The sequence below is a fragment of the Leucopleurus acutus genome (genome assembly GCF_964270905.1).
Source record: "Leucopleurus acutus genome assembly, chromosome: 8".
NCBI classification, from domain to species: domain Eukaryota; kingdom Metazoa; phylum Chordata; class Mammalia; order Artiodactyla; family Delphinidae; genus Leucopleurus; species Leucopleurus acutus.
In genome coordinates, this window is record NC_139151.1 from 10,771,129 (window position 1) to 10,795,323 (window position 24,195).

The window sequence follows — 24,195 nt, forward strand, 5'->3', positions numbered from 1 at the left end:
TGCCTTCCCTGGGGTCTGTGCAGGAAAAGCCTGTCGTCTCCAGAACCAGCTTAATCCCACTTACTCTTTGGCGTCTTCCTTAACCACTCTTGTCGGAAATGATTGATCTTCCATACAATATGATCACTTTTCCTAGGTGTAATCAAGATGTTGAAACATAGCAGCAAAAATATGCAGCAAAATATACATGTATACATACATATATGTATATATATACACATATGCATACATATATACACAGATACATATATATATATGGAGAGAGAGAGCAAATATGGCAAATATTAACAGTTATCTAGCAAAATGACTTTCAGACTCCTCACAATTCTTCTTCACCTCCTCAGCATGTTTTTCTGGTTTTCCTTGTCTTTCAAAGCATGGCGTGTACAACTATTAATAATAACAGTGAACACATGTTGAGTATGTACTGTATACCATGTGCCAGTGCCAGACACTTTACATACATCAAATGTAACCCTTAAAATCACCTTTCATGGTTGATGTTTTTATGCTCATTTTACAGAGAAGGAAAAAAGAGCAGTCAGGGAATTAACTGGTCTTAGAGCCAATTAAGTCCACATCTGTCTGACTCCAAACTCATGCTCTTTCTGTTGCATCCTGCTGTAACTTGAATTGCATACAGTGTTCCATACAGTCTGGAAGGTACACGCCTTCACACACACACACACACACACACACACACACACACACACACACACCCCTACAGAATTTTTATATATATATAATATATATATATTAGTCTTAGAAATCAGAAGGAATTTGGGTGAGTCACTTCTCTCTAAGCCTCGATTTCTTGATCTATAAATTAAGAGAAGTCTATTTTTAAATTTCCAAAATCCTTTTAATTTTGCTAAATGACGTTCGATGATTTTGATTTTCTTGAGGCTTTCTCAAATATTCCATGTAAAGCAAAACACAAGAAAATTCTCCTCCTCTTCAGGTAAGAGAACAGGTCCATTGAAAAGAGTGTAATCACCGAGGGGAAGCGGGTGCTTGCACCCCTCCATAGCCTGTTAGCAGGTGCCCTGCTGTACACTAAATAGTGTGCATGACCTGTGTGGATGAGGGCAGCATAGAGGATCCATTCTTTGGAGAGAGTAGCAAGCAGACCCTGGGCAACTTGTACCCCGTAGGCATTCAGTAAGTATTTGAGAAGTAGAAAATTTCTCTGTTAGGGAAAGAAAAGAGAAATAGATATTTTATATGCAGCATCCTGGTTTCTATTAAAATTTACCCCTGGCCATTTGTCTTTTTGCATCTGTGAAAGCAAGATGGGTCACTGGCAGCCCTAGGAGAGCCATCTGAGAAAATTCAGCCAGGGTTCTCACTCCTGCCACATCTCTCGAACCCATACAGTCTGATCCAGAAATAGGGCCTCAGTATATGAGGGGAAACAGTGTTTTTGTCAGGGCTTGAAGACTATAGGCTTCACTTACTTGGCCTAAGTGAGCTTCCTTGAAAGGGTTGTCCAAGGCGTCTACCTGACCACTGAAACAATGCCAGCTCTTCATATATAACATTTTTAGAAAGGCGATTTGAGAGTGAATGTTTTATGTGAGTAGAATAGTCAACTATGAGTGTTTTAATGTGAATAGTCAATTGGTTATAGAAATCGCCTTTTAAAAACTGACTCATCGGGCTTCCCTGGTGGCGCAGTGGTTGAGAGTCTGCCTGCTAATGCAGGGGACACGGGTTCGAGCCCTGGTCTGGGAGGATCCCACATGCTGCGGAGCAACTGGGCCCGTGAGCCACAAGTACTGAGCCTGCGCATCTGGAGCCTGTGCTCCCCAACAAGAGAGGCCGCGATAGTAAGAGGCCCGCGCACCGCGATGAAGACTAGCCCCCACTTGCCACAACTGGAGAAAGCCCTCGCACAGAAATGAAGACCCAACACAGCAAAAATAAATTAATTAATTAATAAAAACTGACTCATCTCCTCAGTGGATTCATCTTCAAAATATGTGGCTTATTTTCCCTCAGTCATATACAAGTATTCATGTTGAAAAAATAAAGTTACCCCTGCCCCTTCTCTTTGAAGGAGGTCTTGAAGGTTCAAGAGAATCTTTAATAAATGTAAATGCCCTTTAGAGAATAAAACCTTAAACTAATCTTAACGAATGTAGGCAGCCGTCATCTGAGGAGAAGCTCCTTTCTGTACTAGAGAAGAACATTTTAGGGGGAGACCCCTATGTGCCATCACCAGGTGGTCCAGCTTAATTCCCATTTTGCAGATGAGAACACTAAGGCTCAGAGAGGGTAATTCTCCCAAGCTCACAGGGGTCCTTTGTTAAGTGCTGGAGCTGTAGGCAAAGGCTTCAACTTAGGGAGCGGCCGCAGCATCCATGACTGCATTTGCACGGTAGAACATGAGTGTGGGTTTAAAAGCACAGAAGGACCTGAGAAATCTCCAGGGGTCCTGGGGAACTGAGGTTCAGGGAAGACTCAAGGTGCGTGCACCCTGATCTTGAGGCCCCCTGCCTTGGTAAAGCCGTTTGTATTCACTGAGTGGCCATTCCCTGCACTGCTGTGTTTAATTCTGGGTGTGGTATGAATAGAACTTGGGGCTCTGGTAAAGCACGCCGCCCACCACTACGTTCCTTTCCTTGTGGGACAGCAACCAAATCTGAGCCTTTGATTCCCTCTAGTGGCTAAAATCGGCAACTTACATAGCTGATTCTTTGCAATTTATTCAAGGTATAGAGTGCCTGCTGTATGCACCAAATTGGTACTGGGTTCTCTAGCTTTGCCAGGAGTGCTTCATTTGAACATTGTCGTGTCCAGTGGAATGATCAGGGATGGAAGCCAGAGCTCCTTCTTACAAGCTTAGCTTAGTACAGTGCAAACCGCCTCTGCTTTGTGGGGACTGAGGGAGGATGGGTTTTCTATGGGTTATTTCTGCCACTAAATGAGTTGTAGTGTTGCAGGAAGGGGGACCCCTTCCAGGGCCCGAGAGTGGGCTGTTGTCTAACACGAGGAAATGAATTGTCTGAGGAGACACACGTGCTGACAAAGCAAGAGACTTTATGGGGAAGGGGTCCCCGGGGGGAGAGCAGCAGGGTAAGGGAACCCAGGAGAAAGGCTCTGCCACGTGGCTCACAGTCTCGGGTTTTAGTGTCCGGGTTGGCTCTGGCCAATCATTCTGACTCAGGGTCCTTCCTGGTGACATGTGCATCGCTCAGCCAAGATGGATTCCAGCGAGAAGGATTCTGGGAGGTTGGTAGGACATACGGACTGGCGTCGCCTCTCTCCTTTTGACCTTTCCTGAATTCTTCCGACTGGTGGTAGCTTGTCAGTTCCGAGTTCCTTACCAGGACCTCCTGTTGTAAGATAACTCATGCAAGTGGTTACTGTCGTGTCTGACCAGGAAGGGCACTTTTGGTCAGTGGTTCCCCTAACAGTAGGACCTTGGGCCGACTCCTTTATTCCCAGACCTCAGGTTGCTCATTGGTAAAATCATTGTGTGGGTTAGATTCAAATCCGTCCAACACATATTTATTGAGCACCTGCAGCGTGTGAGACCCAGGCTGAGTGCTCTGGGCATGCGGTGGTGAACAGAACTTGATCTCAAGGAGTTTAGAGGCTAATGGGAGAACCAGACATCCAGGAAGCCACATAAAACAAAGGGCACGAGATCACACTGTTGCTACAACATGGCAGAGGTCACTGAGAAACCACAGGAGCCTAACTCGGATTCAGAGATCAACTCCAGGACTATGAAAGTGAGAAGGTACGGAAGATAGTCGTGAAGGTAAGATCAACCCTTTGGCAGAGTGTGGAAAAATGTAAGAAAGGGAAGAAGTCAATGATACTAGTCTTCTACCACCAGCAGAATAAAAAAAAAGAATGAAAATCAGACAGAGGAGGATGAAGAAGCCCTGGAGAGTTCTTCCCCCAGTTCATCAAGTACTGCCCTGTGTCTGCCAGGTAACTGAGACCTTGCTGTCTCTGTCGTCTCTCCAGAAAAAGCACTGGAGAAATGGTCATTTGTGTAGAGATCAAACACAAATGGTCACCTGTGTAGAGACCCAATAAAACACTCAGATGTTGAAAATGAAAATACCAACAAACTGTAAAAAAAAAAAAAAAAAAAGCAAAGGGCATGTGCAGCATAGCATGGTTGTCAGTGTGAGCTTCGCAGTGAGACAGATCTGGGTGGAGCCCAGCACCGCCACACTGCGCTAGCTGTATGATATTGGGCAAGTTGCTAACCCCCTCTTTACATTTCCTCAGTGATTTTGGACAATAACCCTTTCTTTATAGAGTGGCTGCTCCGTGCAGAGCCACACCATTGGAAGTGCTCACTACATGGCGGCCACGCCCACTGCAGTGTCAAGTTCTAAACAGATAACGGAAAGCTTCTTGAGAATGTCTGTTAGACCCCACGAGGGGCTTGTCTTTTGGTTCTGAGGCCCCTCCTTATGCTCAGCAGATTTCTCTAGTCTCCTTTCTTGGCCATGGAGCTTGGGAATCCACCTGCCGCTTCTCTTGGGGTCTACCTCCGAGGGCCCCTGCATTTCAGCTCGTCAGCCCCCCGAGCGAGAACCACAGTCTCCTCTGCTCCCTTCTTCCTTGTTTCACTTCCCTGCAGGCAAGAAGACAGGCCCTTCTCCTTCCTACAGATTTGCTGCTAATCAATTTGGGGAAATGAACAGGGAATGAGAGAGGTAGTTTATATGCTTCTGTTGGTCACGACTCTTGGTCTTTAGTGCTTAACACCCTTCTAAAGTGACAAAGTGAGTTCTCTGCCAGCGAGAGGGCTTCACACAAGCCCTGGCACTGGGGGCTGTTCCATCTTAGAGGCTGTGTGATTCTGTTCCATCGTGAATGGCTTGAAAGAGGTCATTTTTGACACTGAGCTGCTTTATCACTGTGTAAGGAGATAAAGGAGGATCAGAGCTAAAGCACACCTTGAATGCCAGACACATACCTAGAATCAGGTGAGGTTTCATCATATCAATTTATCGGTCATCAATACTGTAGATTTAATAGTCATGTACTAAGAGAGACGTCCCTGGAGGTCCAGCAGTTAAGACTCCGAGCTTCCACTGCAGGGGGGCGCAGGTTCGATCCCTGGTTGGGGAGCTAAGATCCCACATGCCGTGTGGTGCAGCCAAAAAGTTAAAAAAAAAAAAACTCAGGTACTAAGAGATGAATAGGAAGGAGAGAAGGTGAACTTGGGCTGTAAAGTTGCTGACACCATACCATTCCTGGAAAAAGATGACAGTTAAAGAAAGCAAAAGTGGAACTGAATTCCTGTTGGCCAGAGGAATATTGGATGGATGAAGGGACAGGATCCAAATGTGGTAACTTGGAATTCTGCTTTGGATAGAAAGTGCTGCTTGATATTTTGAAGCCCTATGATACGAAACTACAGAGAAAATAAAAGGGTAGGGGACTAAGAGGTATAAACCATCATGTATAAAATAAACTACAAGGACATACTGTACAACGTGGGGAATATAGCCAATATTTTATAATAACTATAAATGAAGTATAACATTTAAAAATTGTGAATCACTATATTGAACACCTGTAACTTATGTAGAATATTATATCAATTATAACTCAATTTAAAAAAAAGAAAGAAACTACAGAGAATGAAAGAGAGAAGTTGGCGGGGGTGGCAAGGTAGGAGAATGTGTGTCCATCAAGGGAGCAGGGACTGCCTGTAAGAGCCCACTTGTTCCCAGAGGCAATGCTGCACTTACTCAGAGTTCTGTGAGGGCAGCCTGACCTTAAGAAGATTCTCAGGAGTGAACCGGTATCTGGAGCCTGTTCTGGGAGGAGGCCAACCCTGCCTTCCCTTTTAAGTTCCGTTCTTTTGGAGGCCTTTGCTAGTAGAGGAGAGAAAGGTCAAAAGACAAAGCTGTTGTTGACCTGAGTTATTTCATTGTTCCTAAAAACCCAGTAAGGTAGGAAAGGTGGGCATTAGTTGGACTGTAATTTGGGGGGTTAAGGAAGATATGATGAATTCAATTAATATGGAGGAGCCAGTGTGAGACCCAGGACTTCCATTACTTCTGGTCCAGGATTCTTCCAACACTTTGACTCGCCCCTTGCCCACAGAAACATCCAATAACTATTAGTTGTAATATTTGCTTCCTGCACGTTGCCATCCAGTTTCTGCGTGATTCATCAGAGGTTTTCCTCTTCCAGTTTCCTACTATGTTGGAACCTTGGGGACTCACACTGAGATCAAGAGAGTGGCAGAGGAAAAGGTCACTTTGCCCTGTCACCATCAACTGGGGCTCCCAGAAAAAGACACCCTGGATATCGAATGGCTGCTCACCGATCATGAAGGGAACCAAAAAGTGGTGAGTGTGCGCCGGCTAGAGCCCCGCCTCCTCTCCCCCATCCTCCCTGGCCTTTCTCCTTGTGTCAGAAAGGGCTAGAACTGCTTTTCTAGCTAGAAAAAGGCTAGAGTCTTCCAGATGCAAAACTATAAACAAGAAAGGGTACTGGGTTGTGAGGATAAGAGATTCTATGTTTCCTGGGCAAGCAAGAACTACGAGAAAGCCATCTATCATTTGCCGAAGGAGGGAAGCTGCCCTAGTAGGGTCTTTCCTATGAAGGGGGCTAGGATGAAGTAGCTTGATTGCCTGGTTGATGGGCCAGAGCCACACCTGCACTGGGAATCTTGCTCCTCTTTCTCCTCTGAAACCGTCCCCACCTGCCGATGCTTAAGCTTTGCGCACTCATGCCTTCTGAACTCTAAGATTGTGTAATATGATAAACAATATAGGATACAGAGGAACAAGTACAGGACATAAATGGAAATGTTTAACACATGTATAACTGGTTAGCAAAAGAACTGGTACTGGTTCTAGAGTTGGAAAACAAAGGAGCTGGCCCTGGGTCTGCAGTGCTCAGGTTCTGTAGGACCACCAGGGTGGTCCATTGGTTTCTACAAACTTCTGGCGGTGTGAACAGAACTTGTCACTCTCTGCTCCTGGTGACCCCCTGGTCTGGTCTTCATTAGAGAATGAGAAGTAGGTATCCTGTTGTTACCATCCTTTCTGCCTTGGCTGCACTCAGCCACTGTACCTTGCCTCAACCTAGGTTTTCTAGCATAACTATTCTTACTCCCTTTACCCATTGGCTTATTTTTAAAAATCTTTTTGTTGAAAGTCTTGTGATTTTAAAAAAACAAACAGGCAAACAAAAAACTGTAACCTAGGAAGCTGACTTTAGACTTTGCTTCGTTTTCAGAACTTTACTTCTTTCCCTACAAAAAGTGCAAAGTTGTCCTTTCCTCTCCTCTGTCTATACTACTAATTTCATAAGGTGGTTTATGCAGGGAGAAGCAAAGGTTTTCGCTGAAAAGAAAATCCAGGATCACGGTCGGAGTTTAACTTGCTTACAGAGCTGCCTACATTACCTCGTTATTTTGATACTGCTTGTCATTTTGTTCTCACAGTACATCATCCCAAGACTCACTCTGTTCTCTCGAGAGCAAGGTCACCTTAACCTGTGCATGTTTATTCCAACAATTTCATAATCAACCCTAGACATGATACTCTCAGTTCTGAAGGAAGTAAATAAGAGGCCATGTTCCTCTAATAAAAATCCAAGAATGACACCACTCATCTAACTTTCACCCAAGGGATTTCATTTAAACTAAAGAAAAAAAGAGTTGCTTGGTTATCTAGCCAAGTGAACATAAGGGTTGATTAAAGAAGGCCACTGATACGGCTTCTGTTATCACTCTGATAAGCAGGCACAGTTCCCTACTTATCTTCAGTGAATGCTCTGAAGTAAGGATTGCCATTTATTCAGTCATTCACATGGCATGAATTTATTTTGCACTTACTGTATGCTACGGTAGGCACTGGGGTACAATAGTGAAGAAGACAGCAGCATCCCTGCCTTCTTGGAGCTTAAAGCGAAATGTCATCCAATAATTTAAAAACATTTTTTAAAATTTATTTTATTTTATTTTTTTATACAGCAGGGTCTTATTAGTTATCTATTTTATACATATTAGTGTATATATGTCAGTCCCAATCTCCCCCAAGAAATTTTTTTTAAAGACCGAGCAATAAATATTAGCTACATGCCAGGCACAGATGTTTAGCGCATACTATCTCACTTAACTTATTCCTCATAACCAGGATTATTGGTGCCATTTCACAAATAAGGAACTAAGGCACGTGCATATACACATACAAAGTGAGAAAATTGCTTAAAGTCACCATTTTTGAAATTGGGCACGCTGACATCGGTACCTGGGCTCTTAACCACTAGCTATGTCACCTTCATAAATAATTTGAAATTAGAAAATGTGCTGCTATATAGGAAATAAGGAGAATATGGGGAGAAAATTATTCCAGACAGAATTAATTATGCAGAGACTCTGTTGCTGGAAAAAGCTGAGCACTATTGGAAGTTCTGAAATATCAAAAATCAGTTTACTTAAATATAATAAATATTGGATTCCCACTAAACACACATACCCTCTCTCATAAAGGAGCTACTTCAAGAGATACATATCATGATAGAGATAAGCAGAGTGTTCTAGAGGAAAACAAAGGAGGAGCCGCTGGCTGAGAGCCTTTGAAGGAGGGGAGAGGTCAAGGTGTGCTTCTCAAGGAGTGCAAGTGTGAGCCTGTGGGGTTGCAGGACCAGAAACTGAAAGGTCTTGTCTCGCATACCAGGGAGCTGAGAATTTTCCCTACAAGGTCATGGCGTTCTTGAAGGCTTTTAAGAGTGAAAAGGGCATCTTTGCATTTTAGAGTATGCATTCTGGCTCTGTGAGGCTGATCTAAGCGGGACTCCAGTAGAAACAAGGTCAGTTGAACAGTTTCCAGCTATACGATAAGGGCTTAAACTACAGTCATGGAGAGTTGGGATACCAAGCAGTGGGTGCCGTTGCCAGAGCTGGTTAATTGCCAGGGGGTTGGGAGTGAGAGTAAGGGGGACCAAGGAAGAAAATACAGGAAGGGTTGGAACAGACGCAGTGCTTCTTTTTCTTTTTTTTTTTTTTTGGCCGCACTGCACGGCTTGCAGGATCTTAGTTCCCCAACCAGGGATTGAACCGGTGCCCCCTGCAGTGGAAGTTCAGAGACCTAACCACTGGACCACCAGGGAATTCCCGGATGTGAGGCTAACCAATGACCTATATCCCAAGCTTAGCTTTGCCTTTCAATCTGAGCAGAAACACTTTCATCCCTCTTGTCTAGGATTCTCAGATGTGCAGGGAACATTTAGGAATATTTGAATTTCAACCTAGAGAGCGTGGCCACTAGAAACCTGGAGCTTTCCTCCTGGTTCTAGGATGGAAACACGGTAGAATTTCCAAAGTAAGAGTGCTCACCTCCCCCAAGGTCAGTCAGGAACTCACAACATTTCCCCTCTATTTTTCAGTTGGAGAAATCAGGACAGAAGTGTTCCAATTCCCATGCCAACCCTCTTGGCCACTCTTTCACCCTTTCCCCTTTCTCTTTGGCTTTAAGCAAGAAAAATCCTGATCTAAAACATAGAGAGAGGGGTCTACGTCCATCTCCTTCAAGGCAGTTTCGCAACTGCTACATAGGGCCTGGCACAGCAGAGCAACTGCCAGAAAGTTGCGCTGTTCCACTGGAGTCCTAACAAATTGTCCTGCCTTCTTTCCCTAAAAATGCATCCGGAGCAGGTCCACCAGGAATGTCATAAGACAAACAGCCCTACAACAGCTGCGATTCATATATTTAATTTGTTTGTTTGCAGAAGGATTAAATTTATTCACTGTTCTCCCATCACACCCCTATTGATCCATGGCTTAGTCTCAGCACTACATCCCCTAGAATTAAAAAACAAAATGAAACGGAGAGGCACACAAGCATCTGAGATTCAGTGTGTGTCTGAACAAAAAAAAAAGAGTCAAATTGCAAGGCTGTAACTGAGCCCCAACCCATGTCAGAAGTGTTGTGAAATTCTCATATTAAATAAGGGTTATTTAATTATATTAAGATTTTTTTTTAATAAATTTATTTATTTTTGGCTGCGTTGGGTCTTCCTTGCTGCACGTGGGCTTTCTCTGGCTGCGGCGAGTGGGCGCTACGCTTCGTTGAGGTGCGTGGGCTTCTCATTGCTGTGGCTTCTCTTATTGCAGAGCACGGGCTCTAGGCACGCGGGCTTCCGTAGTTGTGGCACACGGGCTTGGCACACGGGCTTAGTAGTTGTGACTCGCGGGCTCTAGAACACAGGCTCAGTAGTTGTGGCTCATGGGTTTAGTTGCTCTGCGGCATGTGGGATCTTCCCGGACCAGGCAGGCATTGGCAGGCAGACTCTTAACCACTGAGCCACCGGAAAAGTCCCTATTAATATTATTTTGGGGGAATTCCCTGGCTGTCCAGTGGTTAGGACTCTGCGCTTTCACTGCTGAGGAAACGGTTCGATCCCTGATCTGGGAACTAAGATCCTGCAAGCTGGGTGGCGTGGCCAAAAAAAAAATTATTTTGAAGTTGCATAATCTCTGCTTCCCAAAGATGTTAAATACTTACCTGTAGTTATCTCTTTTTTCTTCATTTAATATTAGGACGGGATTTGGGGGAAAGGGAGGGAAAAGCAATATACCGGGAAAGCCTGTATACAAGAAGGTGACCCTCAGCTTGATCCTGAGACCTGTGTAGGTGTTGTTTAGGTAAAAATAAAAGGAGAGGCATTTCAGAAGGAGAAGACTGTATGCTTCAAGACAAAGACACAACAGAGGACGTTGTTCGGAATCAAGGGACTCAAGTTTGGGGACTAGGCTATTCAGAGATGTGAGGGCAGGGGTCAAAGCTGAGGTGTGGTCCAGGCTGCACTAGCCTTAGGGGCCACATTCAGAGGGTCAAACCCTAGACCACAGCATTCACAGGTGATGGGAAACAACGGAGGCTTTTAGCCAGGAGAGCTTCACTATAGAAATGAATGGAATGAATGGGCTGAACAGTTTGGAAACCTTAGGGGCTTCCTTGAACCCAGAATCTGCCTAATAAAAGTGATCATGAACGCTTACTGTCTCATCCCACAAAAGTCCTATGAAGTGGCTTGTCCCTGTGTGACAGTTGAGGACCTTAAGGTTTAGAGAAGTTCATTAGTTGAGCCCAGGCACACAGCTGTAGGTGGAGGAACTCTCATTGGAATAGAGGACTACCGACTTCCCAGCCAGTAGCGTTTCTCAAAATTAGGACTCAGTAGTGGATCCTAAGCAACAAGACATTTTGTTTTAACACAGACTAGAAAGTATCAGGGCATGTGGCACGTACACTGTTTCATGAAACTTATGTTTCAGTTATATGTGCATACGCTCTGTGTGTGCTGGGTCAGGAAGAAAAATGTATTTCTTAGTGTGCGCCTGTTCAAAACGTTACAAAGCTCCTACGGTAGTGAACTTCTGACAGTCCAAAGCAGTCAGATTCAACTCTGGACCACACCTCCTAAGGCTCTCCGAAGTCAAAAGTACCTTTTGAGACAAATGTATCTCCTGATATTAGTCCAGATACTAAAATGAACAAGGAAGAAATTCCCTAGACCACAAAGGGTCACCAACCTCCCACAGCCCACAAAACCCAAAAGTCCCTAAAAATCACCCAGCTCCGTACTGATTTCTAGGTTTAGAGTCTCTTTGTTCTTCTTAGGAAGCACATAGGTGATGTGCACCTACATAAATGTACACAAATATGAAAAAGTCAGAAAGAGAGAAAATAACATCGAGTGCCTAGTAAGTGTTCCACGCTTACTTGTTCTATCTCCAAACATCAGCCCCCGCTACTCCCTCTTAGAGAGGAGGTGAGCGCTAAAGCTTCCACTTTTTTCCTGTTGCTAATGTGTTTCATCCTCTCCCCACTGTCCCACTGGTTTGGCATTTCTATGGCAGCTCCTCTGCCCTGTAAGAAACCTGTTCTTCCCATGGAGCGCAACAGGAGGTGAGGCAAGAAAACCCTGCGAACATTTAAAACGAACAAGTACAATATGGGGAGGATGTGGTCCTAGCTCCTCCTGGTCTGGGTCTAAGGCACAGGGCTTTAAGTTGAACACCAGGAACCCTAAGGAATTATCTGCAAAATAAGATGTCATGTACATTTTTCTGGGTCAGAGTTCATAGGTTTTATCTGATTGGGAGAAAAACAAAAAGTAGTGAGGTGGGATGAAGAAATGATTCAGAAATGTTGCTGGCCACCTCCTGGCACATGAGGCTGGTTGCCTTTTAAGGGATAAGAATAGGATAGAAACCTCTCCCGGGTCCTAAGAACTCCTCCCTGGGATGCCCAGCCTCAGTGGGAAATGCAGTTATTAATTAGCAACTACAGGAGGGCCCAAAAGAACTACCCCATTCTAGCAGGATTCAACTGCAGGGCCCCAGTTTCGGGTTAAAGATATATGTACCCACCCCATGGAAGGCACTCTACAGATATTTATTAAACAAAAGAAAGGCCTTAAATCTAAGCAGTGTACGGGAGAGCCTACTTCCTTAATCTCCTTCATCTTGTCTTAAACTTTTCACTGTATATTGCTGCCTTTTTTTAATTTTTCTTGAATGCAAGGAGTTAATATTTGTTAAGTGTTTAGAACAGTGCCCAGCACAAAATAAATACCACATACGTGTTTGTTAAATAAAAACAAAAAACCCTGAGTGGGTGTATTGCATTGTGTTGGTGGATTTTCGTGTCTACATCTAATTCACATGCTTGATCTCAGAGCCAAGCACTGTGCTGGCAGAGGAGTTGCTAAATGGTTATCGAGGGAAGGAATTGTGCCCATTCTCAAACGTCGTCTCTTAAACTTTTTTTTTTTTTTTTTTTGTCCACGCCACATGGCTTGCGGGATCTCAGTTCCCCGACTAGGGATTGAACCTGGGCCATGGCAGTGAAAGCCCAGAATCCTAACCACTCGGCCACCAGGGAACTCCCATCTTAAATTTAATTCTTCCTATAAGCCTGTGAAGTCGGTAGGGTAAGGATTGTTACAGTAGTTTTCTTTTAATATGTGAGGAACATGAGACCTTACTTCATCTCCAGAAAACTTGGACTCTAAACCTTTCGGACTTGCAAACATGAAGGACTTGCCCGATAGATTTCAGGGCTCGGATCTGAACCCAAGGTTCCTAGAGTTAAAGCCCTCTGCCCCTCCCCATGCATTTCCTGTACTTTCTGGAATGTTCCTCAGCTTGAAGACGGTGTTCAGGAGGCACCTCCCTAGAGGGTAAGTTGTGCAGGTGGCAGTTTTCAGGCTGGAGTAGGGAGAGAGCCTCTACTGGTATGACAATGAGGAGAATTAGCTCTCCAGTTGGCTGTTTCCCCGCCCCCATGCCTCCAAGGCCTCCTCCTGGTCTGTGGTCTCACTGAGACTTCACCAGTGACTCAGAGAGCCTCTAGGAAGAGAGGGTGGGAGGAAGACGAGCTGTCATCCAGAGGTGAGGCGGGACTTGTATATTAAGCAATCCAAGATGACAGTCATTCGTTTTACTCTGAGGTTGTTGGTATTTTACTGGAGTTCTCGTTCTTGTGTTTCCATATCCACTATATGAATAGCCTCATTCTCCCTTCTGTGTTCCTGGTCTCTTATTCATGCTTTCAGCGATCCTACCCAGTCTCCTGGCTTTAAACACCAACCACATGCTTGTCATTCCTAAATGCCTATTTCCGGTCCAGGCCTCACCCCGGCACAGAAGACTCACAAGTATGCAGCTGCTTCCTCCACACCTCCTTTGGGTGTCCAGCAGGTACCTCAAATGGAGTAAGTCCAAAACTAAACTCCTGACCCCTCCCCACTCCTCATGCTCTGACCCCAAACCTGCTCTGTGCAGTCTTCCCTCTCTTGGTCGAGGGCAGTTCTCTCCCTGCATGGACTCATGCCAAAAACCTGGGAGTAGTCCTGGACTCCTCTTTCTCTTGCCGATGAAAAATTAATCAGTCAATCTAAGAAAGAATTGGAAAATTTTATTTGAGCCCAGTTTGAGGACTGTAACCCGGGAAGAGCGTCTCAGAAAGCTCTGAGAACTGTTCTGCCCCTTAGAAGTCAAGACACATTTTATAATGTTTTTTATGTATTTATTTATTTTATTTTTATTTATTTTTTGTCTGCGTTGGGTCTTCGTTGCTGCACACGGGCTTCCTCTAGTCGCAGCGAGCGGAGGCTACTCTTCCTTGTGGTGCACGGGCTTCTCATTGCGCTGGCTTCTCTTGTTGCGGAGCACAGGCTCTAGACACGCGGGCTTCAGTAGTTGTGGCACACGGGCTCAGTAGTTGTGGCTCGCGGGCTCTAGAGCACAGGCTCAGTAGTTGTGGCGCACGGGCTTAGTTGCTCCGCAGCATGTGGGATCCTCCCGGACCAGGGCTCGAACCCGCGTCCCCTGCATTGGCAGGCTGATTCTTAACCACTATGCCACCAGGGAAGCCCTATATACATTTTTTGAGCCAGAGGGCTGTACATTAAATGACATATGATCAACAGGTTACATAATTCAGATTTAAGCACCATCGTGGTGGGTCATGTGACCCTTTATAAGATCAAGAAGGAATATTATCTCTAAGGAGCTGTCTTGCTGAGGCTAGGAGAATTGCTTTTTACAGCTGAGCAGGCATTCCTGCTGATGGGGGGTGTGGTCAATGCAAAATGCAGACACACGATGTGGAGCGGGGTGCGGGGTGGGGGCAAAGGGCAAAGAAGAATCTTTATGTTTAAATCGTTCTTGTCTTGCCATAAATACGAATTTTAGTTCACACTCTCATGCCACAAACATTTCAATAAGTTGCTCAGTCAGTCTATTGGGAAATCTAGTAGGTTCTATCTCAAAGTCCATTCAGAATCTGATGACTTATCACTTCCATTGCTTCCCTTCCAGGCAGCGTATCTCTTGCCTGGATCTTCACTACAATAGCCTCCTGACTGGTTTTCCTGTATCCACCCTTGGCCTCCTACAGCCTATTCTCAAAACATTAATCGGTCTTGATACTCCTCTGCTCAGAGCCCTCTAGTGGCCCCCCATTTCCCTCAGAGTAAAAGCCATCTTTACAGTGGCCCATGAGGCCCTACATGATGAGGCCCCAGTGCCTGACTTCATCTGCTGTCCTCCAGCTACCTGGCCTCCCTGCTGTTCCTCAAACATGCCAGGCGCCCTCCCACCTGAGGGCCTTTGCACTGGCTCTTTCCTCTGCCTAGGCCTCTCTGCCCCGAGATAACTCCAAGGCTAAGTCTGTGTCTCCTTCAAGTGTGTGCTCTAATTTCACCTTCCAGTGAGGTCTACCTTGATGACCTTATTTAAATTGCAGTCTGTCTTCCTGGCCCACAACCCCCCTCCCCCGCTCTGTATTGTCATAGTATTTCACGCTGTCAGGTCTCCCATATAATGTTCTTCTATGTCTGTTTTCCATCACTAGAATATATGCTTCTCAAGGGCTGGATTTTTACATGTTGAGTTCCCTGATATTTCCCCAGTGCCTAAAAAGGTGCTGGCACAGTGGAGGCTCAAAATGTGTTGAATGAATGACTGTCATCTTGGATCTCTTCAGCTTAAGATTCAAGTCCAGCCTTTGGTCACATGTCCAGCCTTACCTATGGATGACTCTCCCTCCTACCCTCTCTTCGCTCTCCTAAATATGCTCTAACTGGCCATGCTTGCCAATTTGTTTTATTTTTTTGGCCGTGCCACGTGGCACGTGGGATCTTAGTTCCCTGTCCAGGGATCAAACCCGTGCCCCCTGCAGTGAAGCACAGAGTCCTAACCACTGGACCACGTGGTTAGGGGACTCCCCCAATTTGCTTTAAGATGTCTTTGAAGAGTTCACCTTAGTCTTAGGGAGCAGCCTGATGGTGCTGTCCTAGCGAAGCTGCCCCAATTCCCCCTCCACCCTCATCCCAGTAAGAAGGAGACACCCCCATAGTGCTGTTCCCAGTAACCTTTCAGGTTCTCTAATGTAAAGACTCAGCGAGTTGAACCTGGAGACCACGCCCTAAGGGAGGCAGCTGTAGGGGAGCGGGAACGCACGGGAAATGGCCTTCAAGGGATCTAATTCCCCTCATTGTCATACCAAAGTGGCTTTCTCCATACTCGAGCCTGAAGACTTGGCCCTTCCCTGCAATACACCATAGGGAGGTGCCTCCTGAACATCAGCTTTATGCTTAGAGTCCAAGTTTTCTGGAGATGAATTAGGGTCTAATTTTCCTCACGTATTAACTTCTGCAGAAATGGAAGTTAACTTGGGGAATGCTGATGGTGATGCCAAGCTTCCTATCCATAGGATGGAAATGGTTCCTGTTCATAGAGATGCAAATGAATTTTTGTCCAAAGGAGAATATAAACTCTTTAGTCCAATTCTCCTGTGAACCTGTTGTAACAGCTTTCTGGTTCCATCATTAATTAACGAGTTAAGTAAAATCTTTGATACGTGTTTATTTTCTACGTATATGAGAGTCGCGATTTCACCTTTTTTTTTTTTCACCTTTTTTTTTAAAAAAAAGTTGTTCTTTAAAACTGTAAGGGAGGAAAAAAAAAATATTTTTTCCTCTACCCTCCTAGGTGTTCAGGCTGGGGCACTGTCAGTTAGATTGACAAAAGACAGGTTAATAAGAAAAAAAGCAAACATTTTATTAACCCATGCATTGTGTAAGTAACACCTGGGAGTACCCAGCAATGAGTAACTCAAAGAGGTGGTTAGAGTACACCTAATTTAGTGTGGGAAGGGAGGGGTGGAAAGGGCACCTATGGTAAAGCAAATGACCTTTTGGAAAGATAAATGGGCCCTTAGAAGAATAGATGGGAGATGTGGTAGTTTGTGACAATGTCTGGGTGTGATGCCCACCTCTGATCTCCCAGAAGGGAAGGTTAGAGTTGCCCTGGGAAAGGGGATTTATGGACACAGATTCTTTGGCGAGGCTCTGCTTTTGGGCAGAGAAGGGATTTCAGGAGCTTAAGTGACTTCTGCTGAAACTTATCCTTATGCATATGCAAAGTGGCATGTTTGGGGGTGGCATGTCCTGGTCCCTGACAACACTTATAAAATTCATTTCTCTGTATTGTTATCATCTCTAGAAGAGTGCCAAGTGTAGAGTATGTTTTCAATTAGTGTTTATTAAATAAACGATTGCCGGGTTGCAAAATTGCCTAGCCAAAGACAGTCGAGGGCAACAGACATACATAAAATCACAGTGGCCTGAAGGATCTCCCAGACAATGCCCAGAATTATAGAAAGAGGATCCAGCAACCTGTTTGCCCAATGTCTTGTCTTTCACACTTTCTCCTCACATAAAAATGCTGCCAAGGGGGCTTCCGTGGTGGCGCAGTGGTTGAGAGTCCGCCTGCCGATGCAGGGGACGCGGGTTCGTGCCCCGGTCCGGGAGGATCCCACATGCCGCGGAGCGGCTGGGCCCCTGAGCCATGGCCGCTGGGCCTGCGCATCCAGAGCCTGTGCTCCGTAACGGGAGAGGCCACAACAGTGAGAGGTCCGCGTACCGCAAAAAAAAAAAAAAAAAAAAAAATGGTGCCAAGACATGCTATGGATGACAGCATTCTTAGTCTGAGTGTCCTATCAGGGAAGGTTTCATAAGCAATTAACATTGATTTGGGGTTTAAAAGAATGAATAGGGATTCTTTATGTGGAGAGATGGAGAAAGGGGAGTTTCTAAGTGGAAAAATGCAGTGGGCAAAGGCATGTGAGCATAAAGAAAGCGCACCTCCCGTGAAAGCAAGGGAAATGTACCGCGACTACACTCAAGAATGTGAGGGGGACTAAATAGGAAACGAGGTTGGGAAGGTAATGCAGAGATCATTTTGATGGCCCTGGTCTGAATCTGGTCATCATTCAGAGGTGGCGCGGAGCCATGAAAGGCTTTTGATCTGGGAAAGAGCTAGCATGAGTTTTACATTAATATTAACTTGGCATTAACTTACGTTATTATGTAAGGTAGACTGGAGAAGACAGACATCTATAGGGGCCAGGTAGCTGGAAATATAAAACTGGAGCTCAAAAATATGTTGGCGATAGTGACAAAGATGTCAGAATTATCACAACTGTGGTGTTGGTTGAAGTGAGGGGACAAAATTGAATACTGAAAACGTTTTAAGTGTATTATCGATTACAGTGTTTACCTTAATTTTCTTACTTGCTGCTCCCCCATTTTTTTCCCCCACAAAACTGTGAGGCCCCAGGGTAGGAACTGTGTCTTCTTCCTGCTTGTTTTCCAGTGCCCAGCAAAGCACCCGGCAGATGCGTTCAATAAATATTTGCTGAAGAAAAAGAACATGCAGAAAAAGGAGAAAGCACTTTTTTTCAGAGAGGTGGTAAGGGCAAAATGGATGATACTGAAAAGTTTTGATATAATGGTGAGAGCATTTATGGCCATTTTATTGGATGGCTTCGTATCTTTTCAGGAAAGCATTTCCTTGCTGCAGAGCATCACGTGATTGACAGTAGGGTTAAGGGCTTAAAGTAGAGTGAAACAATTTGGAACAGCTGCAGCCAGAAATGTGCTTGGGGGATTCCCATATGCTTGCGGCCTTTTTTTAGTGCTGTTCTGTGTATCTGGCATGCCCCCTCCAGCAGGCTTCTCCCTGCCTCTCTAATCTCTTATTTAGTCTACTCATCTTTCAAAGCCTAACTCAAATGCCACCAACTCTTCTGGGACATTGTCTCTTGATACTCTTTCAAGTTAGTCATTCCTTTTTCTATGTTTACATTTCTCTCCTTGTTAATCCTGCTAGATTATAAATTACTCGATGATAAGAAGGGGGTTTTACTTCATCTGTATAGCCTCCTCCTGACCTGATGGGGAGCAGTCATTCCATAAATGTTTGCTGATGTTTAAATCAAGTAATTTTAGGAATATGATTGCTAAGTGGCGGGGAGGACAGAACTGAAGTTATATGGCTTGAGGTCTTGGTAGACAAGATCAGCATGGTTTTCGTGATTACCAGGAGGTGATGGACTAAGAGAACCAGGAAAAGCTTCAAGAACTAGAGGTGGTGTTGCAGGCAGATGAAAATCCAGTAAAAATCATGATTGTTTTTTCCTGTTGGGGAAATCTGAAGTTTGGTCTCCCTACCAGGGAAAACAAAGACATGAAGCTCACGTGTATTTTATGGAAGGAAAGGACACAATGTTTTCCCACCTAACTTACTACTTCACAGCGAAGCCAGACAAAGAAGGAAAGCCAACAATGAATCCCTCAGTATCAAACCTAGATTTTAACCATAAACTTCTACTCCTTAACTTCAGCTGGGCTCGAAACTTTTGTAAAAACAAAACACATTTTTTCATTTCACATTTTCTCCTTCATTTCCAAACTTTCTGGAACAGCAGTTTCTGAGCAGCGAAATGAGTGCAGGTGGGACAAGGAGAGGTAACTGTGGTAAGCAAAACAATGAACTGGATGGCTTTAGACTGCCGTGTTCAAATCCTGGTTCTGCTATGTGCCTGTGAAATGGGGATAGATAACGCCTACTTGGAAAAACTGTGAGAAATAAACTAGATGTAAAAGCACTTAACACAAGGAGTGTATGTACTTTGACCAGATCATGTGCAAGTGGTAGGAAATGCAAAAGTGAGGAAGGTATGCAGGGGAAAGGTAAGTCTTCTCCCCTCCTTAGCCTCCATTCTCTCAATTCCCCTCAGAGTCAACTCTGGGGACCGTTCTGTGCATTTACTTCTTTCCTGGACTCAGCTGTGAGAACCTGAGTCTGTAACTCAAATTTAAAATTCCTTATAACACAGGGAACTATACTCTATTTTGTAATAACCTATAAGGGAAGAGAATCTGAAAAGGATTTTATATATATATGTATATATATATGTATGTATATATGTGTATGTATGTATGTATATTCATATATGTATGTATGTATATATGTGTGTGCATGTATGTGTGTATATATCTATGTGTGTATGTATATATGTATTATGTATATATGTGTATATATGCGTATATGTATATATATGCATATATGTGTGTGCATGTATGTATTATGTATATGTGTGTATATATGCGTATATGTATACATATGCATATGTGTGTATATGTGTGTATGCGTGTATATACACACATATATGTATATATGTGTATATATATGTGTATATATATACACATACATAAATATATATACACATATATATATCACTGAATTGCTGTGCTGTGCACCTGAAACTAACATGATATTCTAAATCAACTATACTTCAATAAAAAAATACACATATAAAAAATTTTTTAATAAAATTCCTTACCTGTAAAATAGAAAAGTTCTGAGCATTTAATGCAACAATTACTACTTTATAGTTAAAATGCTACACAAATATGAGGTGTTCGTATTCTTAGAAAAAGGAAGGCCTAGACAAACATAGTGTATTTAGGTTTGTTTAGAACAGATCTCTTGGACTCTTAGAATCACCCCCAGGCTTGACTGCTTTGTTCCATTTCCTTTCCTTTGCTCGTCTTTTTTTTTTTTGGCCGCACCACGTGGCTGCATGCAGGGTCTTAGTTCCCCAATGAACCCGCGCCCCCTGCAGTGGAAGCACAGAGCCCCAACCACTGGACCACCAGGAATTCCCATCCTTTCTTCATCTTGACCTCAGCTAGAGGGCAAGGCTGAGAGCCACACAACTTGAGTCTGCCTCCGTCTGTCCCACAGGTGATCACTTACTCCAGTCGTCATGTTTACAATAACTTGACTGAGGAACAGAAGGGCCGAGTGGCCTTTGCTTCCAATTTCCTGGCAGGAGATGCTTCCCTGCAGATTGAGCCTCTGAAGCCCAGCGATGAGGGCCGGTACACCTGCAAGGTGAAGAATTCAGGGCGCTATGTGTGGAGCCACGTCATCTTAAAAGTCTTAGGTAAGACAGAGTGCCCTCGTAAATGCCTACATCTTATTAATAAGGTCTTGGTGACGGATAGGCAAATGTGTCACACTGGTACAAAACTTCTTGTTCAATCCTTCGTATTATACAGACGTCACCTAGTCCAGTTCCCTGGGAAGAAGTGTGTATGTTTTGTATTTTAGTCGTAATGAAAGAAGAAAAAATAATCACAGTTTTCCACGGTAGCCCATTACAAAATTTAAATATCCTCTAATGTTTAAATAGTATCCTCATACTTAACAAATCTCTCAGATCTGCTTCAAGTCCATTTCTCTGTTTTGTGATAGCAAGAACTACTAAGTTCTTAATTGCTTACAAGTTAATGAACTTCTGTCCCTGTTTCAGTATTAGTAAAATCACACTCAACTTTCTTAAAATTTCCAATTATAAGTTTCTCTTCTTTGAGAAGTGATGAGAGAGTTTCTGAGGCAGTCTCTAAAAGTTACAACAGCACCACTGGAAACAGCTGGAGTTGGGTGTATATGTGTGCAGGGGATGGAAGTGGGTATATTTTGGAGAGTGGTGTAAAGCATGGCGAGGTAAAAAAGTACTATTGAATCCACACTCAAAAGTTGACCATATGGGTGGAAAAACAAGTCAACAGGATGTAGTTCTTCCACTGAATCGGGTGTTTGGGGATTTTTTTTTTTTTTTTTTGCCAGTGAGACCATCAAAACCCAAGTGTGAATTGGAAGGAGAGTTGACAGAAGGAAGTGACCTGACTTTACAGTGTGAGTCATCCTCTGGCACAAAGCCCATTGTGTATTACTGGCAGCGAATCCGGGAAAAGGAGGGAGAGGATGAACGTTTGCCTCCCAAATCTAGGATTGGTAAGTCACCTTTCTACCGGTCTATTGAGATAGCAGGACAGTACTCTCTCCATGAATTCTAAATCTGGTTTTGTCAGCAACTCACAAGGTGACTTTGAACACACTGCTGGACCTCTTTGAACTTCCATTTTTCATCCCTAAACGGGGACAGAAAAATCTGTCTTTTCTTTTCTCAAATGGCAAAAATAAAAGTGGTAAGGAGATTAGGAATAAATGTACTCTGTAAATTCATTATATCTAATTATTGTGTTTAGTATCCCTTAAATGTTCAGAATCTTTTGTAACTTTTGAGGATGCACTGCAGTTTAAAGGAATGTTCACCTTTCTTCCCACATTCCAAAAAGGGATCGATTCTCTCACCTCATCCTTACCAAACTGTATTATATTGATAGAATCTTAGGTCAGTGACACAATAAACGATAAATATAGACCTTGTCACTAGGGGATTACAGTCACCTTTCTGCTTGTGTAGACTACAACCACCCTGGACGCGTCCTGCTGCAGAATCTCACCATGTCCTCCTCTGGGCTCTACCAGTGCACAGCGGGCAATGAGGCCGGGAAGGAGAGCTGTGTGGTGCGAGTGACTGTTCAGTGTAAGTACGCAAAGGGTTGGTTTGGTTTTGTCTCTGCAGTGGTTCAGCGTAAAATGTTTTTAATCACAAGTAAGAGTAAGGTCAACATCTTTATCTACAGAAGAACATGGCTATCACTGAAATAAATTCAGTAGTTACCAAGGACTGTTCAACAGTTGTAGCTAACTCTGTATTTACAGTATGTGTGAGTTTTCCAGCCCCCTAAAGAAATTTATTATGTCCAGGAGGGGCCAAAACCAAATGGAGGTTTCCTTTATGGATATACCCTTACAAAGGGCGACGTCTACTCTTTTCAGAGCTTCTCTTGTGTCTGCTGCTTCTCAAAAATAATCAGCTAAAAATAATCCTAATGTCAACGAGGCATATTTTGGGGTGTCGTATTCTGCTCCCCTTCAATATCAAGAGGGACAGTCATACACCAAGAAAGGGTATATGGGGAACTCAGGAAGATAGATACAAAGATCTGGAAATACTCATCTTGTCCAGAGCTTATGTTTTTTAAGTCTATGTGTTGCTTAGCTTATGTTTGGTTTTACTTTTGCTTTTGTTTCTGAGAAAACAGATGTACAAAGCATCGGCATGATTGCAGGAGCGGTGACAGGTATGGTGGCTGGAGCCCTGCTGATTTTCCTCCTGGTGTGGCTGCTAATCCGACGGAAAGACAAAGAGAGATACGAGGAGGAAGAGAGACCGAATGAAATCCGGTAAACCTCCCACAAAATCCCCTTCCTCACCTAGGCTGCCTTTCTACTGCCAGCTCCCCAGCTCCCTAGTGACAACAAAAATGTCCCATTTCCTCTTAACCTTAAATCTGTTAAAAGGATTATTCTGGTGGGTAAGGAGCTCCAGCCTAGGGGCAGGAAGACTGGTTTACCTTGGCTTTCTTGTGAAACTATCCGCAACAGGGACTTAATAGCTAAACTCTGCGTTCCTTCTCATTGCCTTCCACTTGTAAAGGCCATGCAATAGAGAATGGGCCTAGCCTACGGGCCATGAAAGGGCTTCTGCAGACAAACTCCCAGTCAAGGGGACTGCTGTCTAGACATCCAGTAGGGGGTGCCCATTCCCCCAGAGTAACAGGGTGGACCTCCCGGCCAAGGGGCCGCACACCCGCCCAAGCCCGCCGGAAGGGCTCAGGACGCAGGGGGAGTCCCTGTTTCCCTACGTGGTAGCTCGAGGTTTCCACCTTGAGGAGTTGATCGGGCAACCTCAGAAAGCAGCAGCGCAGCGGAAGCTCTCACAGTCCTGCGGCCCTAAAATCTATCTTTGCTCTTTTTCCTCTTCAGAGAAGATGCCGAAGCCCCGAAAGCCCGCCTTGTGAAGCCCAGCTCCTCCTCCTCGGGCTCTCGGAGCTCACGCTCGGGCTCCTCCTCCACGCGCTCCACGGCTAACAGCGGCTCCCGCAGCCAGCGGACACCGTCCTCGGAAGCGGCGCCCCGGCCAGGGCTGGCTACCCACACCTACGGTCCCGTGGGGCCGGAGGCAAGAGGGTCTGAACCAAAGAAAGTCCACCACGCTACCCTGACCAAAGCAGAGAGCACTCCTGGCACGATCCCCAGCCAGAGCAGAGCCTTCCAAACTGTCTGAGTTCGAGCGGACTTGACTCCCATCCTTTCCCAGGAGTCAGGACTCTTCTCGTCATTGATGCCCAGTCACCAGCCACACAACCGCCTCGGACCAAACGAGAGGTCGTTTAAGTAGCAGTGGCCATTGCATGGGAGAGATTCAAATGAACACTTTCCTCATATGACACCAAACAAGGAAAAGGATGTAAGCTGATGGTCTCCAAAAAGGCATCTCACTGTGCCTTTAGACCAGAGCGGGGGCCAAATCTGTGCATTTGGGGACCAGGACCTGTGGTGAGAAAGGCTGGGGAGAGGGGAAGTGAACACACTTAGAATTCCTCACTTGGGCTGTTTCGTGTCAACACTTTGACCCACCA

At 44.6% G+C, this 24,195-nt stretch overlaps 1 protein-coding gene across 1 annotated transcript in view; it reads left to right on the forward strand.

Moving 5' to 3' along the window:
• CLMP (CXADR like cell adhesion molecule) overlaps positions 1 to 23,840 on the forward strand; it is a gene marked incomplete at its 3' end in the record, with an annotated part of 87,876 nt that extends 64,036 nt beyond the window's left edge. Inside the window, exons 2-7 of the mRNA XM_082844669.1 lie at positions 6,178 to 6,335; positions 20,603 to 20,804; positions 21,491 to 21,658; positions 22,131 to 22,253; positions 22,816 to 22,957; positions 23,540 to 23,840. Coding sequence (XP_082700795.1) covers positions 6,178 to 6,335; positions 20,603 to 20,804; positions 21,491 to 21,658; positions 22,131 to 22,253; positions 22,816 to 22,957; positions 23,540 to 23,840 — 1,094 coding nt within the window. The remainder of the gene's footprint in view (positions 1 to 6,177; positions 6,336 to 20,602; positions 20,805 to 21,490; positions 21,659 to 22,130; positions 22,254 to 22,815; positions 22,958 to 23,539) is intronic.
• Between the last annotated feature and the right edge of the window lie 355 nt (positions 23,841 to 24,195).